Genomic DNA, 18,187 nt, shown 5'->3' on the forward strand with positions numbered 1-18,187 from the left:
AGACGCATTACCGTAAAATAGAGCCAGACAGAGACAGGCTACCAGACGTATTACTGTAAAATAGTCAGAGAGAAAGGCTATCAGACACATTACCGTAAAATAGAGCCAGACAAAAATCAAGACAGAAAGAGAGACAGACAAACAGACATCAAGGCAATATGTCTCTTTCTCTGCTCTGTTTTATTCATGTTTATAACAGTGGACCAACCAATTCAAGGTGCATTTTATTCCCGCTGATTCTCTAACCCCTCTCCCCTGTCTCTCCCCCCTCTCCCCTGTCTCTAACCCCTCTCCCCTGTCTCTAACCCCTCTCCTCTGTCTCTCCCCCCTTTCCCCCCTCTCCCCTGTCTCTCACCCCCTCTCCCCTCTCTGTCCCCCCTCTCGCCCCTCTCCCTTGTCTCTCTCCCCTTTCCCCTGTCCCTAACCCCTCTTTCCTGTCTCTAAACCCTCTTCCCTGTCTCTCCCCCCTTTCCCCCCTCTCCCCTGTCTCTCTCCCCTCTCCCCTGTCTCTCCCCCTCTCCCCTGTCTCCCACCCCTTCTCTCCTCTCTCTCCTCTCTCTCCCCCTCTCCCCTGTCTCTTCCCCCTCTCCCCTGTCTCTCACCCCCTCTCCACTGTCTCCCCTGTCTTTCACTCCTTTCCCCCTCTCACCCTCTCTCCCCTGTCTCTCCCCCCTTTCCCCCCTCTCCCCTGTCTCTCGCCCCTCTCCCCTGTCTCTCTCCCCTCTCCCCTGTCTTTCCCCCCTCTCCCCTGTCTCTAACCCCTCTCCCCTGTCTCTAACCCCTCTCCCCTGTCTCTCCCCCCTTTCCCCCCTCTCCCCTGTCTCTAACCCCTCACCCCTGTCTTTCCCCCCTCTCCCCTGTCTCTAACCCCTCTCCCCTGTCTTTCCCTCCCCAGGCCCGTGTGGGCGGCATCGAGTTCTCCCCGGGCGTAGTCCACATCACGTCAGACAGTCCGCTGAGCAGCACGGCCATCATCAGCATCGCCGGCGCCGGTGCCCTGCTCATCCTCTTCATTGTGATAGTGCTCATTGCATATAAACGCAAGTCACGCGAGAGCGACCTCACCCTGAAGAGGCTACAGATGCAGATGGACAACCTAGAGTCTCGTGTGGCCCTGGAGTGTAAAGAGGGTAAGGATTCACATTATTTTTACTCCATACATTTTCCATGACACCCAAAAGTAAAATTCCAATTCACACACTTATCAAGAGAACAATCCCAGGTCGTCCCTACTGTCTCTGATCTGGTGTACTCAATAAACACACGTTTCATTTGTCAATGATGTCATTTTTTATTAAGGTATCTTTGCTTTTACTCAAGTATGATGATTGAGTACTTTTTCCAACACTGTCAATAGAGTCAGCGAAATGCCGTTGCATGAGCAGCACCACAGTTTGTGATGGGCAAGATGCAAGACATCGCTCTCACACAGTATCTGCACGTGTGCACGGGTTCACCTCCCGCTGTTACAACGTGGTACCCACGGGACAGAAACAGTGGAGAAATTTAGCCTCACGCTCCAAAGCTCTAAGTTGTTGCGGAAATTGACCCAATATGCTCTTTACTCTGTGTATCTACAGTTGAAGTCGGAAGTGTAAATACACTTAGGTTGGAGTCATTAAAACTCGTTTTTCAACCACACTACAAATTTCTTGTTAACAAACTACAGTTTTGGCAAGGTGGTTAGGACATCTACTTTGTGCATGACACAAGTAATTTTTCCAACAATTGTTTACAGACAGATTAATTCACTTATAATTCACTGTATCACAATTCCAGTGGGTCAGAAGTTTACATACACTAACTTGGCTGTGCCTTTAAACAGCTCGGAAAATACCAGAAAATTATGTCATGGCTTTAGAAGCTTCTGATAAGCTAATTGACATAATTTGAGTCAATTGGAGGTGTACCTGTGGATATATTTCAAGGCCTACCTTCAAACTCAGTGCCTCTTTGCTTGACATCATGGGAAAATCAAAAGAAATCAGCCAAGACCTCAGGAAAAAAAATGTAGACCTCCACAAGTCTGGTTCATCTGTACAAACAATAGTACGCAAGTATAAACACTATGGGACCACGCAGCCGTCATACCGTTCAGGAAGGAGACACATTCTGTCTCCTAGAGATAAACATAGTTTGGTGCGAAAAGTGCAAATCAATCCCAGAACAACAGCAAAGCACCTTGTGAAGATGCTGGAGGAAACAGGTACAAAAGTATCTATATCCACAGTAAAACTAGCCCTATATCGACATAACCTAAAAGGCCACTCAGCAAGGAAGAAGCCAGACTATGGTTTGCAACTGCACATTGGGAACAAAGATCGAACTTTTTAGGGAAATTTCCTATGGTCTGATGAAACAAAAATGGCCATAATGACCATTGTTATGTTTGGAGGAAAAAGGGGGAGGCTTGCAAGCCGAAGAACACCATCCCAACCGTGAAGCACGGGGGTGGCAGCATCATGTTGTGGGGGTGCTTTGCTGCAGGAGGGGCTGGTGCACTTCACAAAATAGATGACATCATAAGGTAGGAAAAGTATGTGGATATATGGACAATGATCCCAAGCATACTTCCAAAGTTGTGGAAAATGGCTCAAAGACAACAAAGTCAAGGTATTGGAGTGGCCATCACAAAGCCCTGACCTCAATCCTATAGAAAATGTGTGGGCAGAACTGAAAAAGCCTGTGCGAGCAAGGAGGCCAACAAACCTGACTCAGTTACACCAGCTCTGTCAGGAGGAATGGGCCAAAATTCACCCAACTTATTGTGGGAAGCTTGTGGAAGGCTACCCAAAACGTTTGACCCAAGTTAAACAATTTGAAGACAATGCTACCAAATACTAATTGAGTGTATGTAAACTTTTGACCCCATTATGATGACATTTCACATTCTTAAAATAAAGTGGTGATTCTAACTGACCTAAGACAGGGGATTTTTACTACGATTAAATGTCAGGAATTGTGAAAAACTGAGTTTAAATGTATTTGGCTAAGGTGTATGTACATCCGACTTCAACTATACGTCATGTCGCTGACTCTACCTTTAAGGAGACTGTTTGTCCGTTTATCCCCTCAGCCTTTGCCGAGCTGCAGACAGACATCCATGAGTTGACCAGTGACCTGGACGGAGTGGGCATCCCCTTCCTGGACTACAGGGCCTACACCATGAGGGTCCTCTTCCCTGGCATAGAGGAGCACCCTGTTCTCAGGGACCTGGAGGTAAGAGCTGCCCTGTCAACTGCCTGACCAAATATCACAACGGCCGCCCTATCATCTGCCTGACTGAATTTCACTTCAGTTTAGGTCCTAAACATTGTTCCTCGTTAAGTCCCTGACGTAGAAAAACACGCATATCTCAAAGTGGTTTCCATCAATGCATTCTAATTCAACAGTATAAAAGCAAATGAAAGGCACAGTGGGGTTACGGGCAGAATTAAAGCTGTCGTTGTTTGTGCTCACGCTCGGTAAACAAATAACTCTGTCTCTCATTAGTGCTTGACGCAGTAGTCCAGTCAAATCTCTTGTTAGTAATGGTAACAACATGTGACAAGACTGTTTCTCAGAGTCGAGGACAAATTAAAAGTATAGCGGAGAGAAAAGCACATCAACTCTGAACTGACAAGCTAGTTATTTATTCCCTAATAACAGTGATGGACAGTGATAATTGAACAACTTCTAGCTGCGAGGCACCGATTTCACAGGCTCAGAGTCGACCATGCGGGTGCCTGATGAGAATTCCCCGTTATAAGAAAAATTAATGATGTTTTAATTGGTATAAATGTCCCGTTATATGAGGGAGTTTAATGTGAAATGAAACCTAATGAAAGTAGCAGTGGGCTCATCTCTGGCTGGTGATAGCTGGTTAATTGTTATTGATGTGGGAGATGATACAGGAAATAGCCCTTATTGGGCTTGGAGCAAATAAAGTGTGGATGGGCAATCTCCAACAGTGCATATTCATAGTTTGTAGAGTGAATTTGATTGGGTTGAATCTCTCTCTCTCTCTTTATAAAAGGATTAGAGCTAACGTCTCAATGACTCAAATGTACTAATATTAGCGACGACTCTAGGCCTACCTGTTAAATCTCAAGAAGATATACATTGTATTTTTCCTCAGAGAATATGGAAAATGGATGCCTACCTTTTCTCCTGATTTTGTGATAGTAATCAGTAGGTGGGATGTTGAATAGGGCCGTTTGATTATGGGGCTACAGTGGGATGTTGAATAAGGCTGTTTGATTATGGGGATACAGTGGGATGTTGAATAGGGCTGTTGTTTGATTATGGGGATACAGTGGGATGTTGAATAGGACCGTTTGATTATGGGGATACAGTGGGATGTTGAATAGGACCGTTTGATTATGGGGATACAGTGGGATGTTGAATAGGGCTGTTGTTTAATTATGGGGCTACAGTGGGATGTTGAATAGGACCGTTTGATTATGGGGATACAGTGGGATGTTGAATAGGACCGTTTGATTATGGGGATACAGTGGGATGTTGAATAGGGCTGTTGTTTAATTATGGGGCTACAGTGGGATGTTGAATAGGGCTGTTTTATTATGGGGATACAGTGGGATGTTGAATAGGGTTGTTTGATTATGGGGATACAGTGGGATGTTGAATAGGGCTGTTTGATTATGGGGATACAGTGGGATGTTGAATAGGGCTGTTTGATTATGGGGATACAGTGGGATGTTGAATAAGGCTGTTTGATTATGGGGATACAGTGGGATGTTGAATAGGGCTGTTTGATTATGGGGATACAGTGGGATGTTGAATAAGGCTGTTTGATTATGGGGATACAGTGGGATGTTGAATAGGACCGTTTGATTATGGGGATACAGTGGGATGTTGAATAAGGCTGTTTGATTATGGGGCTACAGTGGGATGTTGAATAGGGTTGTTTGATTATGGGGATACAGTGGGATGTTGAATAAGGCTGTTTTATTATGGGGCTACAGTGGGATGTTGAATAGGACCGTTTGATTATGGGGATACAGTGGGATGTTGAATAGGGCTGTTTGATTATGGGGATACAGTGGGATGTTGAATAAGGCTGTTTGATTATGGGGATACAGTGGGATGTTGAATAGGGCTGTTTTATTATGGGGATACAGTGGGATGTTGAATAGGACCGTTTGATTATGGGGATACAGTGGGATGTTGAATAGGACCGTTGATTATGGGGATACAGTGGGATGTTGAATAGGGCTGTTTGATTATGGGGATACAGTGGGATGTTGAATAGGGCTGTTTGATTATGGGGATACAGTGGGATGTTGAATAAGGCTGTTTGATTATGGGGATACAGTGGGATGTTGAATAGGGCTGTTTGATTATGGGGATACAGTGGGATGTTGAATAAGGCTGTTTGATTATGGGGATACAGTGGGATGTTGAATAGGGCTGTTTGATTATGGGGCTACAGTGGGATGTTGAATAGGACCATTTGATTATGGGGATACAGTGGGATGTTGAATAAGGCTGTTTAATTATGGGGATACAGTGGGATGTTGAATAAGGCTGTTTAATTATGGGGATACAGTGGGATGTTGAATAGGACCGTTGATTATGGGGATACAGTGGGATGTTGAATAGGGCTGTTTGATTATGGGGATACAGTGGGATGTTGAATAGGGCTGTTTGATTATGGGGCTACAGTGGGATGTTGAATAGGACCGTTTGATTATGGGGATACAGTGGGATGTTGAATAGGACCGTTGATTATGGGGATACAGTGGGATGTTGAATAGGGCTGTTTGATTATGGGGCTACAGTGGGATGTTGAATAGGGCTGTTTGATTATGGGGATACAGTGGGATGTTGAATAGGGCTGTTTGATTATGGGGATACAGTGGGATGTTGAATAGGGCTGTTTGATTATGGGGATACAGTGGGATGTTGAATAGGGCTGTTTGATTATGGGGATACAGTGGGATGTTGAATAAGGCTGTTTGATTATGGGGATACAGTGGGATGTTGAATAAGGCTGTTTAATTATGGGGATACAGTGGGATGTTGAATAAGGCTGTTTAATTATGGGGATACAGTGGGATGTTGAATAAGGCTGTTTAATTATGGGGATACAGTGGGATGTTGAATAGGACCGTTTGATTATGGGGATACAGTGGGATGTTGAATAAGGCTGTTTGATTATGGGGCTACAGTGGGATGTTGAATAGGACCGTTTGATTATGGGGATACAGTGGGATGTTGAATAAGGCTGTTTAATTATGGGGCTACAGTGGGATGTTGAATAGGACCGTTTGATTATGGGGCTACAGTGGGATGTTGAATAGGACCGTTTGATTATGGGGATACAGTGGGATGTTGAATAAGGCTGTTTAATTATGGGGCTACAGTGGGATGTTGAATAGGACCGTTTGATTATGGGGATACAGTGGGATGTTGAATAGGACCGTTTGATTATGGGGATACAGTGGGATGTTGAATAGGACCGTTGATTATGGGGATACAGTGGGATGTTGAATAGGGCTGTTTGATTATGGGGATACAGTGGGATGTTGAATAAGGCTGTTGTTTAATTATGGGGCTACAGTGGGATGTTGAATAAGGCTGTTTAATTATGGGGCTACAGTGGGATGTTGAATAGGACCGTTTGATTATGGGGATACAGTGGGATGTTGAATAGGACCGTTTGATTATGGGGCTACAGTGGGATGTTGAATAGGGCTGTTTGATTATGGGGCTACAGTGGGATGTTGAATAGGGCTGTTTAATTATGGGGCTACAGTGGGATGTTGAATAGGACCGTTTGATTATGGGGATACAGTGGGATGTTGAATAGGGCTGTTTGATTATGGGGCTACAGTGGGATGTTGAATAGGGCTGTTTGATTATGGGGATACAGTGGGATGTTGAATAGGGCTGTTTGATTATGGGGCTACAGTGGGATGTTGAATAGGGCTGTTTGATTATGGGGCTACAGTGGGATGTTGAAAAGGGCTGTTTGATTATGGGGATACAGTGGGATGTTGAATAGGGCTGTTTGATTATGGGGCTACAGTGGGATGTTGAATAAGGCTGTTGTTTAATTATGGGGCTACAGTGGGATGTTGAATAGGGCTGTTTGATTATGGGGCTACAGTGGGATGTTGAATAGGGCTGTTTGATTATGGGGATACAGTGGGATGTTGAATAGGGCTGTTTGATTATGGGGATACAGTGGGATGTTGAATAGGGCTGTTTGATTATGGGGCTACAGTGGGATGTTGAATAGGGCTGTTTGATTATGGGGATACAGTGGGATGTTGAATAGGGCTGTTTGATTATGGGGATACAGTGGGATGTTGAATAGGGCTGTTGTTTAATTATGGGGCTACAGTGGGATGTTGAATAGGGCTGTTTGATTATGGGGCTACAGTGGGATGTTGAATAGGGCTGTTTGATTATGGGGATACAGTGGGATGTTGAATAGGGCTGTTTGATTATGGGGCTACAGTGGGATGTTGAATAAGGCTGTTTGATTATGGGGATACAGTGGGATGTTGAATAGGGCTGTTTGATTATGGGGCTACAGTGGGATGTTGAATAGGACCGTTTGATTATGGGGATACAGTGGGATGTTGAATAGGACCGTTTGATTATGGGGATACAGTGGGATGTTGAATAGGGCTGTTTGATTATGGGGCTACAGTGGGATGTTGAATAAGGCTGTTTGATTATGGGGATACAGTGGGATGTTGAATAGGGCTGTTTGATTATGGGGATACAGTGGGATGTTGAATAGGGCTGTTTGATTATGGGGCTACAGTGGGATGTTGAATAGGGCTGTTTGATTATGGGGCTACAGTGGGATGTTGAATAAGGCTGTTTGATTATGGGGCTACAGTGGGATGTTGAATAGGGCTGTTTGATTATGGGGATACAGTGGGATGTTGAATAGGGCTGTTTGATTATGGGGATACAGTGGGATGTTGAATAGGACCGTTTGATTATGGGGCTACAGTGGGATGTTGAATAGGGATGGCTGTTTGATTATGGGGCTACAGTGGGATGTTGAATAGGGCTGTTTGATTATGGGGCTACAGTGGGATGTTGAATAAGGCTGTTTGATTATGGGGCTACAGTGGGATGTTGAATAGGGCTGTTTGATTATGGGGATACAGTGGGATGTTGAATAGGGCTGTTTGATTATGGGGATACAGTGGGATGTTGAATAGGACCGTTTGATTATGGGGCTACAGTGGGATGTTGAATAGGACCGTTTGATTATGGGGATACAGTGGGATGTTGAATAGGGCTGTTTGATTATGGGGATACAGTGGGATGTTGAATAGGGCTGTTTGATTATGGGGATACAGTGGGATGTTGAATAGGGCTGTTGTTTAATTATGGGGCTACAGTGGGATGTTGAATAGGGCTGTTTAATTATGGGGCTACAGTGGGATGTTGAATAGGGCTGTTTGATTATGGGGATACAGTGGGATGTTGAATAGGGCTGTTTGATTATGGGGATACAGTGGGATGTTGAATAAGGCTGTTTGATTATGGGGATACAGTGGGATGTTGAATAGGGCTGTTTGATTATGGGGATACAGTGGGATGTTGAATAAGGCTGTTGTTTGATTATGGGGCTACAGTGGGATGTTGAATAGGACCGTTTGATTATGGGGATACAGTGGGATGTTGAATAGGACCGTTTGATTATGGGGCTACAGTGGGATGTTGAATAGGGCTGTTTGATTATGGGGATACAGTGGGATGTTGAATAGGGCTGTTTGATTATGGGGATACAGTGGGATGTTGAATAAGGCTGTTTGATTATGGGGATACAGTGGGATGTTGAATAGGGCTGTTTGATTATGGGGCTACAGTGGGATGTTGAATAGGACCGTTTGATTATGGGGATACAGTGGGATGTTGAATAGGACCGTTTGATTATGGGGATACAGTGGGATGTTGAATAGGGCTGTTTGATTATGGGGCTACAGTGGGATGTTGAATAAGGTGGTTTGATTATGGGGATACTGTGGGATGTTGAATAGGGCTGTTTGATTATGGGGATACAGTGGGATGTTGAATAGGGCTGTTTGATTATGGGGCTACTGTGGGATGTTGAATAGGACCGTTTGATTATGGGGATACAGTGGGATGTTGAATAGGACCGTTTGATTATGGGGATACAGTGGGATGTTGAATAGGGCTGTTTGATTATGGGGCTACAGTGGGATGTTGAATAAGGCTGTTTGATTATGGGGCTACAGTGGGATGTTGAATAGGGCTGTTTGATTATGGGGATACAGTGGGATGTTGAATAGGGCTGTTTGATTATGGGGATACAGTGGGATGTTGAATAGGACCGTTTGATTATGGGGCTACAGTGGGATGTTGAATAAGGCTGTTGTTTGATTATGGGGCTACAGTGGGATGTTGAATAGGGTTGTTGTTTGATTATGGGGCTACAGTGGGATGTTGAATAGGGCTGTTTGATTATGGGGATACAGTGGGATGTTGAATAGGGCTGTTTGATTATGGGGATACAGTGGGATGTTGAATAGGGCTGTTGTTTAATTATGGGGCTACAGTGGGATGTTGAATAGGGCTGTTTGATTATGGGGCTACAGTGGGATGTTGAATAGGGCTGTTTGATTATGGGGATACAGTGGGATGTTGAATAGGGCTGTTTGATTATGGGGATACAGTGGGATGTTGAATAAGGCTGTTTGATTATGGGGATACAGTGGGATGTTGAATAGGGCTGTTTGATTATGGGGCTACAGTGGGATGTTGAATAGGACCGTTTGATTATGGGGATACAGTGGGATGTTGAATAGGACCGTTTGATTATGGGGATACAGTGGGATGTTGAATAGGGCTGTTTGATTATGGGGCTACAGTGGGATGTTGAATAAGGCTGTTTGATTATGGGGATACAGTGGGATGTTGAATAGGGCTGTTTGATTATGGGGATATAGTGGGATGTTGAATAGGGCTGTTTGATTATGGGGCTACAGTGGGATGTTGAATAGGACCGTTTGATTATGGGGATACAGTGGGATGTTGAATAGGACCGTTTGATTATGGGGCTACAGTGGGATGTTGAATAGGACCATTTGATTATGGGGATACAGTGGGATGTTGAATAGGGCTGTTGTTTTTATTATGGGGATACAGTGGGATGTTGAATAGGACCGTTTGATTATGGGGCTACAGTGGGATGTTGAATAGGACCGTTGTTTTTATTATGGGGATACAGTGCGATGTTGAATATGGCTATTGTTTGATTATGGGGATACAGTGGGATGTTGAATAGGGTTGTTTGATTATGGGGCTACAGTGGGATGTTGAATAGGACCGTTTGATTATGGGGATACAGTAGGATGTTGAATAGGACCGTTTGATTATGGGGCTACAGTGGGATGTTGAATAAGGCTGTTGTTTGATTATGGGGCTACAGTGGGATGTTGAATAGGGCTGTTTGATTATGGGGATACAGTGGGATGTTGAATAGGGCTGTTTGATTATGGGGATACAGTGGGATGTTGAATAGGGCTGTTGTTTAATTATGGGGCTACAGTGGGATGTTGAATAGGGCTGTTTGATTATGGGGCTACAGTGGGATGTTGAATAGGGCTGTTTGATTATGGGGATACAGTAGGATGTTGAATAGGGCTGTTTGATTATGGGGATACAGTGGGATGTTGAATAAGGCTGTTTGATTATGGGGATACAGTGGGATGTTAAATAGGGCTGTTTGATTATGGGGCTACAGTGGGATGTTGAATAGGACCGTTTGATTATGGGGATACAGTGGGATGTTGAATAGGACCGTTTGATTATGGGGATACAGTGGGATGTTGAATAGGGCTGTTTGATTATGGGGCTACAGTGGGATGTTGAATAAGGCTGTTTGATTATGGGGATACAGTGGGATGTTGAATAGGGCTGTTTGATTATGGGGATACAGTGGGATGTTGAATAGGGCTGTTTGATTATGGGGCTACAGTGGGATGTTGAATAGGACCGTTTGATTATGGGGATACAGTGGGATGTTGAATAGGACCGTTTGATTATGGGGATACAGTGGGATGTTGAATAGGGCTGTTTGATTATGGGGCTACAGTGGGATGTTGAATAAGGCTGTTTGATTATGGGGATACAGTGGGATGTTGAATAAGGCTGTTTGATTATGGGGATACAGTGGGATGTTGAATAGGGCTGTTTGATTATGGGGATACAGTGGGATGTTGAATAAGGCTGTTTGATTATGGGGATACAGTGGGATGTTGAATAGGGCTGTTTGATTATGGGGATACAGTGGGATGTTGAATAGGGCTGTTTGATTATGGGGATACAGTGGGATGTTGAATAAGGCTGTTTGATTATGGGGATACAGTGGGATGTTGAATAGGGCTGTTTGATTATGGCGATACAGTGGGATGTTGAATAGGGCTGTTTGATTATGGGGATACAGTGGGATGTTGAATAGGACCGTTTGATTATGGGGCTACAGTGGGATGTTGAATAGGACCGTTTGATTATGGGGATACAGTGGGATGTTGAATAGGGCTGTTTGATTATGGGGCTACAGTGGGATGTTGAATAAGGCTGTTTGATTATTGGGCTACAGTGGGATGTTGAATAGGGCTGTTGTTTAATTATGGGGCTACAGTGGGATGTTGAATAGGGCTGTTGTTTAATTATGGGGCTACAGTGGGATGTTGAATAGGGCTGTTTGATTATGGGGATACAGTGGGATGTTGAATAGGGCTGTTGTTTAATTATGGGGCTACAGTGGGATGTTGAATAGGGCTGTTTGATTATGGGGCTTCAGTGGGATGTTGAATAGGGCTGTTTAATTATGGGGATACAGTGGGATGTTGAATAGGACCGTTTGATTATGGGGATACAGTGGGATGTTGAATAAGGCTGTTTAATTATGGGGCTACAGTGGGATGTTGAATAAGGCTGTTGTTTGATTATGGGGCTACAGTGGGATGTTGAATAGGACCGTTTGATTATGGGGATACAGTGGGATGTTGAATAGGGCTGTTTGATTATGGGGATACAGTGGGATGTTGAATAGGGCTGTTTGATTATGGGGATACAGTGGGATGTTGAATAAGGCTGTTTGAATATGGGGCTACAGTGGGATGTTGAATAGGGCTGTTTGATTATGGGGATACAGTGGGATGTTGAATAGGGCTGTTTGATTATGGGGCTACATTGGGATGTTGAATAAGGCTGTTTGATTATGGGGATACAGTGGAATGTTGAATAGGGCTGTTTGATTATGGGCTACAGTGGGATGTTGAATAGGACCGTTTGATTATGGGGATACAGTGGGATGTTGAATAGGGCTGTTTGATTATGGGGATACAGTGGGATGTTGAATAAGGCTGTTTGATTATGGGGATACAGTGGGATGTTGAATAGGACCGTTTGATTATGGGGCTACAGTGGGATGTTGAATAGGACCATTTGATTATGGGGATACAGTGGGATGTTGAATAGGGCTGTTGTTTTTATTATGGGGATACAGTGGGATGTTGAATAGGACCGTTTGATTATGGGGCTACAGTGGGATGTTGAATAGGACCGTTGTTTTTATTATGGGGATACAGTGGGATGTTGAATAGGGCTGTTGTTTGATTATGGGGATACAGTGGGATGTTGAATAGGGTTGTTTGATTATGGGGCTACAGTGGGATGTTGAATAGGGCTGTTTGATTATGGGGATACAGTGGGATGTTGAATAAGGCTGTTTGATTATGGGGATACAGTGGGATGTTGAATAGGGTTGTTTGATTATGGGGATACAGTGGGATGTTGAATAAGGTTGTTTGATTATGGGGATACAGTGGGATGTTGAATAGGGCTGTTTGATTATGGGGATACAGTGGGATGTTGAATAAGGCTGTTTGATTATGGGGATACAGTGGGATGTTGAATAAGGCTGTTTGATTATGGGGATACAGTGGGATGTTGAATAGGGCTGTTTGATTATGGGGATACAGTGGGATGTTGAATAGGGCTGTTTGATTATGGGGATACAGTGGGATGTTGAATAGGACCGTTTGATTATGGGGATACAGTGGGATGTTGAATAGGACCGTTTTATTATGGGGATACAGTGGGATGTTGAATAAGGCTGTTTGATTATGGGGATACAGTGGGATGTTGAATAGGACCGTTTGATTATGGGGCTACAGTGGGATGTTGAATAGGACCATTTGATTATGGGGATACAGTGGGATGTTGAATAGGGCTGTTGTTTTTATTATGGGGATACAGTGGGATGTTGAATAGGACCGTTTGATTATGGGGCTACAGTGGGATGTTGAATAGGACCGTTGTTTTTATTATGGGGATACAGTGGGATGTTGAATAGGGCTGTTTGATTATTGGGCTACAGTGGGATGTTGAATAGGGCTGTTGTTTTTATTATGGGGATACAGTGGGATGTTGAATAGGGTTGTTTGATTATGGGGCTACAGTGGGATGTTGAATAGGGCTGTTTGATTATGGGGATACAGTGGGATGTTGAATAGGGCTGTTTGATTATTGGGCTACAGTGGGATGTTGAATAGGACCGTTGTTTTTATTATGGGGCTACAGTGGGATGTTGAATAGGACCGTTGTTTTTATTATGGGGATACAGTGGGATGTTGAATAGGGCTGTTGTTTTTATTATGGGGATACAGTGGGATGTTGAATAGGACCGTTTGATTATGGGGATACAGTGGGATGTTGAATAAGGCTGTTTGATTATGGGGCTACAGTGGGATGTTGAATAGGGTTGTTTGATTATGGGGCTACAGTGGGATGTTGAATAGGGCTGTTTGATTATGGGGATACAGTGGGATGTTGAATAAGGCTGTTTGATTATGGGGATACAGTGGGATGTTGAATAGGGCTGTTTGATTATGGGGATACAGTGGGATGTTGAATAGGGCTGTTTGATTATGGGGATACAGTGGGATGTTGAATAGGACCATTTGATTATGGGGATACAGTGGGATGTTGAATAGGACCGTTTGATTATGGGGATACAGTGGGATGTTGAATAGGGCTGTTTGATTATGGGGATACAGTGGGATGTTGAATAAGGCTGTTTGATTATGGGGCTACAGTGGGATGTTGAATAGGACCGTTTGATTATGGGGATACAGTGGGATGTTGAATAGGACCGTTTGATTATGGGGATACAGTGGGATGTTGAATAAGGCTGTTTAATTATGGGGATACAGTGGGATGTTGAATAGGACTGTCTCATGGTACATCTCAACAAATCTCCACTGTTTCCCTCTCTCCCTCTTTCTCTCTCTGTCTCTCTTTCTCTCTCTGTCTCTCTGCTCCTTTTTATACATGTTTTATTGAACCTTTATTTAACTAAGCCAGTAATGTCAGACGTTATGAAATAGACTAGGGTTTAACAATAACTCTTGCACAGTGTGAACTGCAGATGACTGTGTCCTCATGGAAAGCGACAGCGAGGAAACTTGTGCTCCCTGACAGACGCGTCGCATAGAGAGACCGTTGCTCTCTCCAATCGATCCTGACAGATCAAAAAATGTCATCTCTGTAGGTGCAATTTATGAAAACGGGAAATCGCACGCCGACTGACTAGACTAGCGTAAACGGCGCGGGGACAATTTCCGCCCGTGGAGGGGAATACACCACACACGCTGCTTTCATCTTGCGTCAGCTTTGCCTGGGAACAACGTTCATATTGTGGAGTCAAAGAAATAAGCAGGGCTCTCAAAAGACTTAGTTCAAATGACTCCACCTTCAAAAGGTGCAGAACTCCTCGCTCTCCCAGATATCCTCCCATGCCGACTCTCCCAGATATCCTCCCATGCCGACTCTCCCAGATATCCTCCCATGCTGACTCTCCCAGATATCCTCCCATGCCGACTCTCCCAGATATATCCTCCCATGCCGACTCTCCCAGATATCCTCCCATGCCGACTCTCCCAGATATCCTCCCATGCTGACTCTCCCAGATATCCTCCCATGCTGACTCTCCCAGATATCCTCCCATGCTGACTCTCCCAGATATCGTCCCATGCTGACTCTCCCAGATATCCTCCCATGCTGACTCTCCCAGATATCCTCCCATGCTGACTCTCCCAGATATCCTCCCATGCTGACTCTCCCAGATATCCTCCCATGCTGACTCTCCCAGATATCCTCCCATGCCGACTCTCCCAGATATCCTCCCATGCCGACTCTCCCAGATATCCTCCCATGCTGACTCTCCCAGATATCCTCCCATGCTGACTCTCCCAGATATCCTCCCATGCTGACTCTCCCAGATATCCTCCCATGCTGACTCTCCCAGATATCCTCCCATGCCCACATTCCAGGCTGTAATCATTAGCACACACAGTCATTTGAGAGAACCAGGTCTTAACAGACTGTCATTTGAGAGAACCAAGGTTAAACAGACTGTCATTTGAGAGAACCAGGGTTAAACAGACTGTCATTTGAGAGAACCAGGTCTTAACAGACTGTCATTTGAGAGAACCAGGTCTTAACAGACTGTCATTTGAGAGAACCAGGGTTAAACAGACTGTCATTTGAGAGAACCAGGGCTAAACAGACTGTCATTTGAGAGAACCAGGTCTTAACAGACTGTCATTTGAGAGAACCAGGTCTTAACAGACTGTCATTTGAGAGAACCAGGGCTAAACAGACTGTCATTTGAGAGAACCAGGTCTTAACAGACTGTCATTTGAGAGAACCAGGTCTTAACAGACTGTCATTTGAGAGAACCAGGTCTTAACAGACTGTCATTTGAGAGAACCAGGTCTTAACAGACTGTCATTTGAGAGAACCAGGTCTTAACAGACTGTCATTTGAGAGAACCAGGTCTTAACAGACTGTCATTTGAGAGAACCAGGTCTTAACAGCTAGGTTGGTTATTACTGCGTTGTCGGAACTAGAAGCACAAGCATTTCACTACACTCGCATTAACATCTGCTAACCATGTGTATGTGACAGGTAAAATTTGATTTGATTTGAATTGAGCCAGTGGAGTGATAATGGATTTGGCTGGAATGGGAGATGCCAAGGCCATGGAATGAGTTATTCCCCACAGTCAGTCAGAGTCTATAGTCTATCCCTGGATGTCTGATTCCTCTAGTGTTGGGTTCATGTTACTCTAATGACGAGGGATGTAGTGATGTCTGATTCCTCTAGTGTTGGGTTCATGTTACTCTAGTGACTAGGGATGTAGTGATGTCTGATTCCTCTAGTGTTGGGTTCATGTTACTCTAAAGACGAGGGATGTTGTGATGTTATGTTACACCCATGACTTGGGCCAGGCGTTTGGCATGACCATGTGGTCCTTTGTATCTCAGTTGGTAGAGCGTGGTGTTTGTAAGGCCAGAGTAGTGGATTCCATTCCCCGGGCCACCCATGTGTAAAATGTATGCATGCATGACTGACCCCAAACCTTGACCCCAAACAGTCTCTGTATCTGAGACAAGTGTGACCTCTGACGGGGCGGCATGTTAGTGGTTAGAGCGTTGGACTCCCCGTGCTGACAAGGTAAAAATCTGTCATTCTGCCCCTGAACAAGGCAGTTAACCCACTGTTCCTAGGCTGTCATTGAAAATAAGAATTTGTTCTTAACTGACTTGCCTAGTTAAATAAATAAATTGTCATCTAAGCGTATCCGTCTCTCCTCCCTTTCCTCTCTTCTTCTCCTCCCTGTCTCCCAGGTGCCGGGCTACAGACAGGAGCAGGTGGAGAAGGGCCTGAAGCTGTTCGGCCAGCTCATCAACAACAAGGTCTTCCTGCTCTCATTCATCCGCACGCTCGAGTCGCAGCGCGGCTTCTCCATGCGCGACCGCGGCAACGTGGCCTCGCTCATCATGACAATGCTGCAGAGTAAACTGGAGTACGCCACCGATGTCCTCAAGCACCTGCTCTCTGACCTCATCGACCGCAACCTGGAGAGCAAGAACCACCCCAAGCTGCTGCTCCGAAGGTGAGGGGAGAGGGGAGAAGTGTGTGTGTGTGTGTGTGACTCTCGTGGGCCATCTCTGGCCTCATTAAGACAAAGGCCTTGGCTCTGTCCTCACCTCTCTGTGTCTGGGGAGAGGGGTGAGTGACTTCACTTCTACAGAACACCTGCACAAACTCACACACACACTTCTCTATCTCTCTTCATCACTCTCTTCTCTTGCTCTCTTTCTCGCGCTCTCTTCATCACTCTCTTCTCTCGCTCTCTTTCTCTCTCTCTCTATCTGCGACAGAGTGAATGATTGGGCCCTCACGGAGCTCTTAAGCATTTAAGCTCTGAACAGCCGACTAATGTTAACATCAACGTTGCATTAGCTTTATCCTACACATTAACACTCATAGATTTCCACTCAGTGGTAATGGACAACTGTGGCTGTGGGTTTGCTGTCCCTCTCCAAGCCGTTCTCAATTGATCATTAATACCAATGTTCGTACTTCTTCTCCAACTCTAACTCTCTAGAATGGCTGGTTTATGCTAAAACTAAGAACAGGGTAAAATCCTTATTTACTACATAGTGCAGTACTTTTGGCCAGGGCCCATAGGGTGCCATTTGGGATGCGTCCTTTGAAACTGGACTTTGTCGAATTAGTGTATTAGTCAAGCAGCAAGCCGATCAGCCACGCCTGATCGCTCCATATTCACTGTTTCATGGCGGTGACATGTGGAATTAACTTCAATGACATTGAAATGATCACTTTGTCTCAGAAACATGTACTACTCTGACACGCACATCATTAGAATATAATTACCATTAATTAGCGGAGAATCCAATTAAAAAAAGCTGTAAAAATCCTCACTTGAAAAATAAATGGGATTGTTAAAAGCCCTAGCTACTCCCCGCTCAATCAGCACTTCCCTGTGTGTCAGTCTGTATCATATACACAGTACCACCACTTCAATTCAACACCATATCACCACCGTATATGGTGCTGGAGGTGTTGTGACCATCTCGGTTACCCTTGAAAAAGACGATGGTCCGTGTGGTCGTTGTATCACACATTTGCTCAGGGTGCTCACTGCTCAGTCAGCCTCCCCAATGATTTGATAGGCATATCGTAAATGAATTTAATCTTCCTCATTTCAAATGCAAACCTCCCGTCCTCCCTCGGGCGAAATCCTCCTCCCCAATGAAGATAGACACAGATTCCTCTGTTCGCTAGCTGTTCACTAACATGGGAGCGTATTGAG

At 44.7% G+C, this 18,187-nt stretch overlaps 1 protein-coding gene across 2 annotated transcripts in view; it reads left to right on the top strand.

The window, feature by feature from the left end:
- LOC110506716 (plexin-A4) overlaps positions 1 to 18,187 on the top strand; it is a 488,023-nt gene that overhangs the window by 405,478 nt on the left and 64,358 nt on the right. For both annotated transcript variants that reach the window (XM_036945082.1, XM_036945083.1), the window contains exons 20-22: positions 896 to 1,130; positions 3,077 to 3,219; positions 16,695 to 16,963. In XM_036945082.1, the coding sequence (XP_036800977.1) occupies positions 896 to 1,130; positions 3,077 to 3,219; positions 16,695 to 16,963 (647 nt within the window). The remainder of the gene's footprint in view (positions 1 to 895; positions 1,131 to 3,076; positions 3,220 to 16,694; positions 16,964 to 18,187) is intronic.

Source organism: Oncorhynchus mykiss, chromosome 15 (assembly GCF_013265735.2).
Source record: "Oncorhynchus mykiss isolate Arlee chromosome 15, USDA_OmykA_1.1, whole genome shotgun sequence".
In the NCBI taxonomy this organism is placed as follows: Eukaryota; Metazoa; Chordata; class Actinopteri; order Salmoniformes; family Salmonidae; genus Oncorhynchus; species Oncorhynchus mykiss.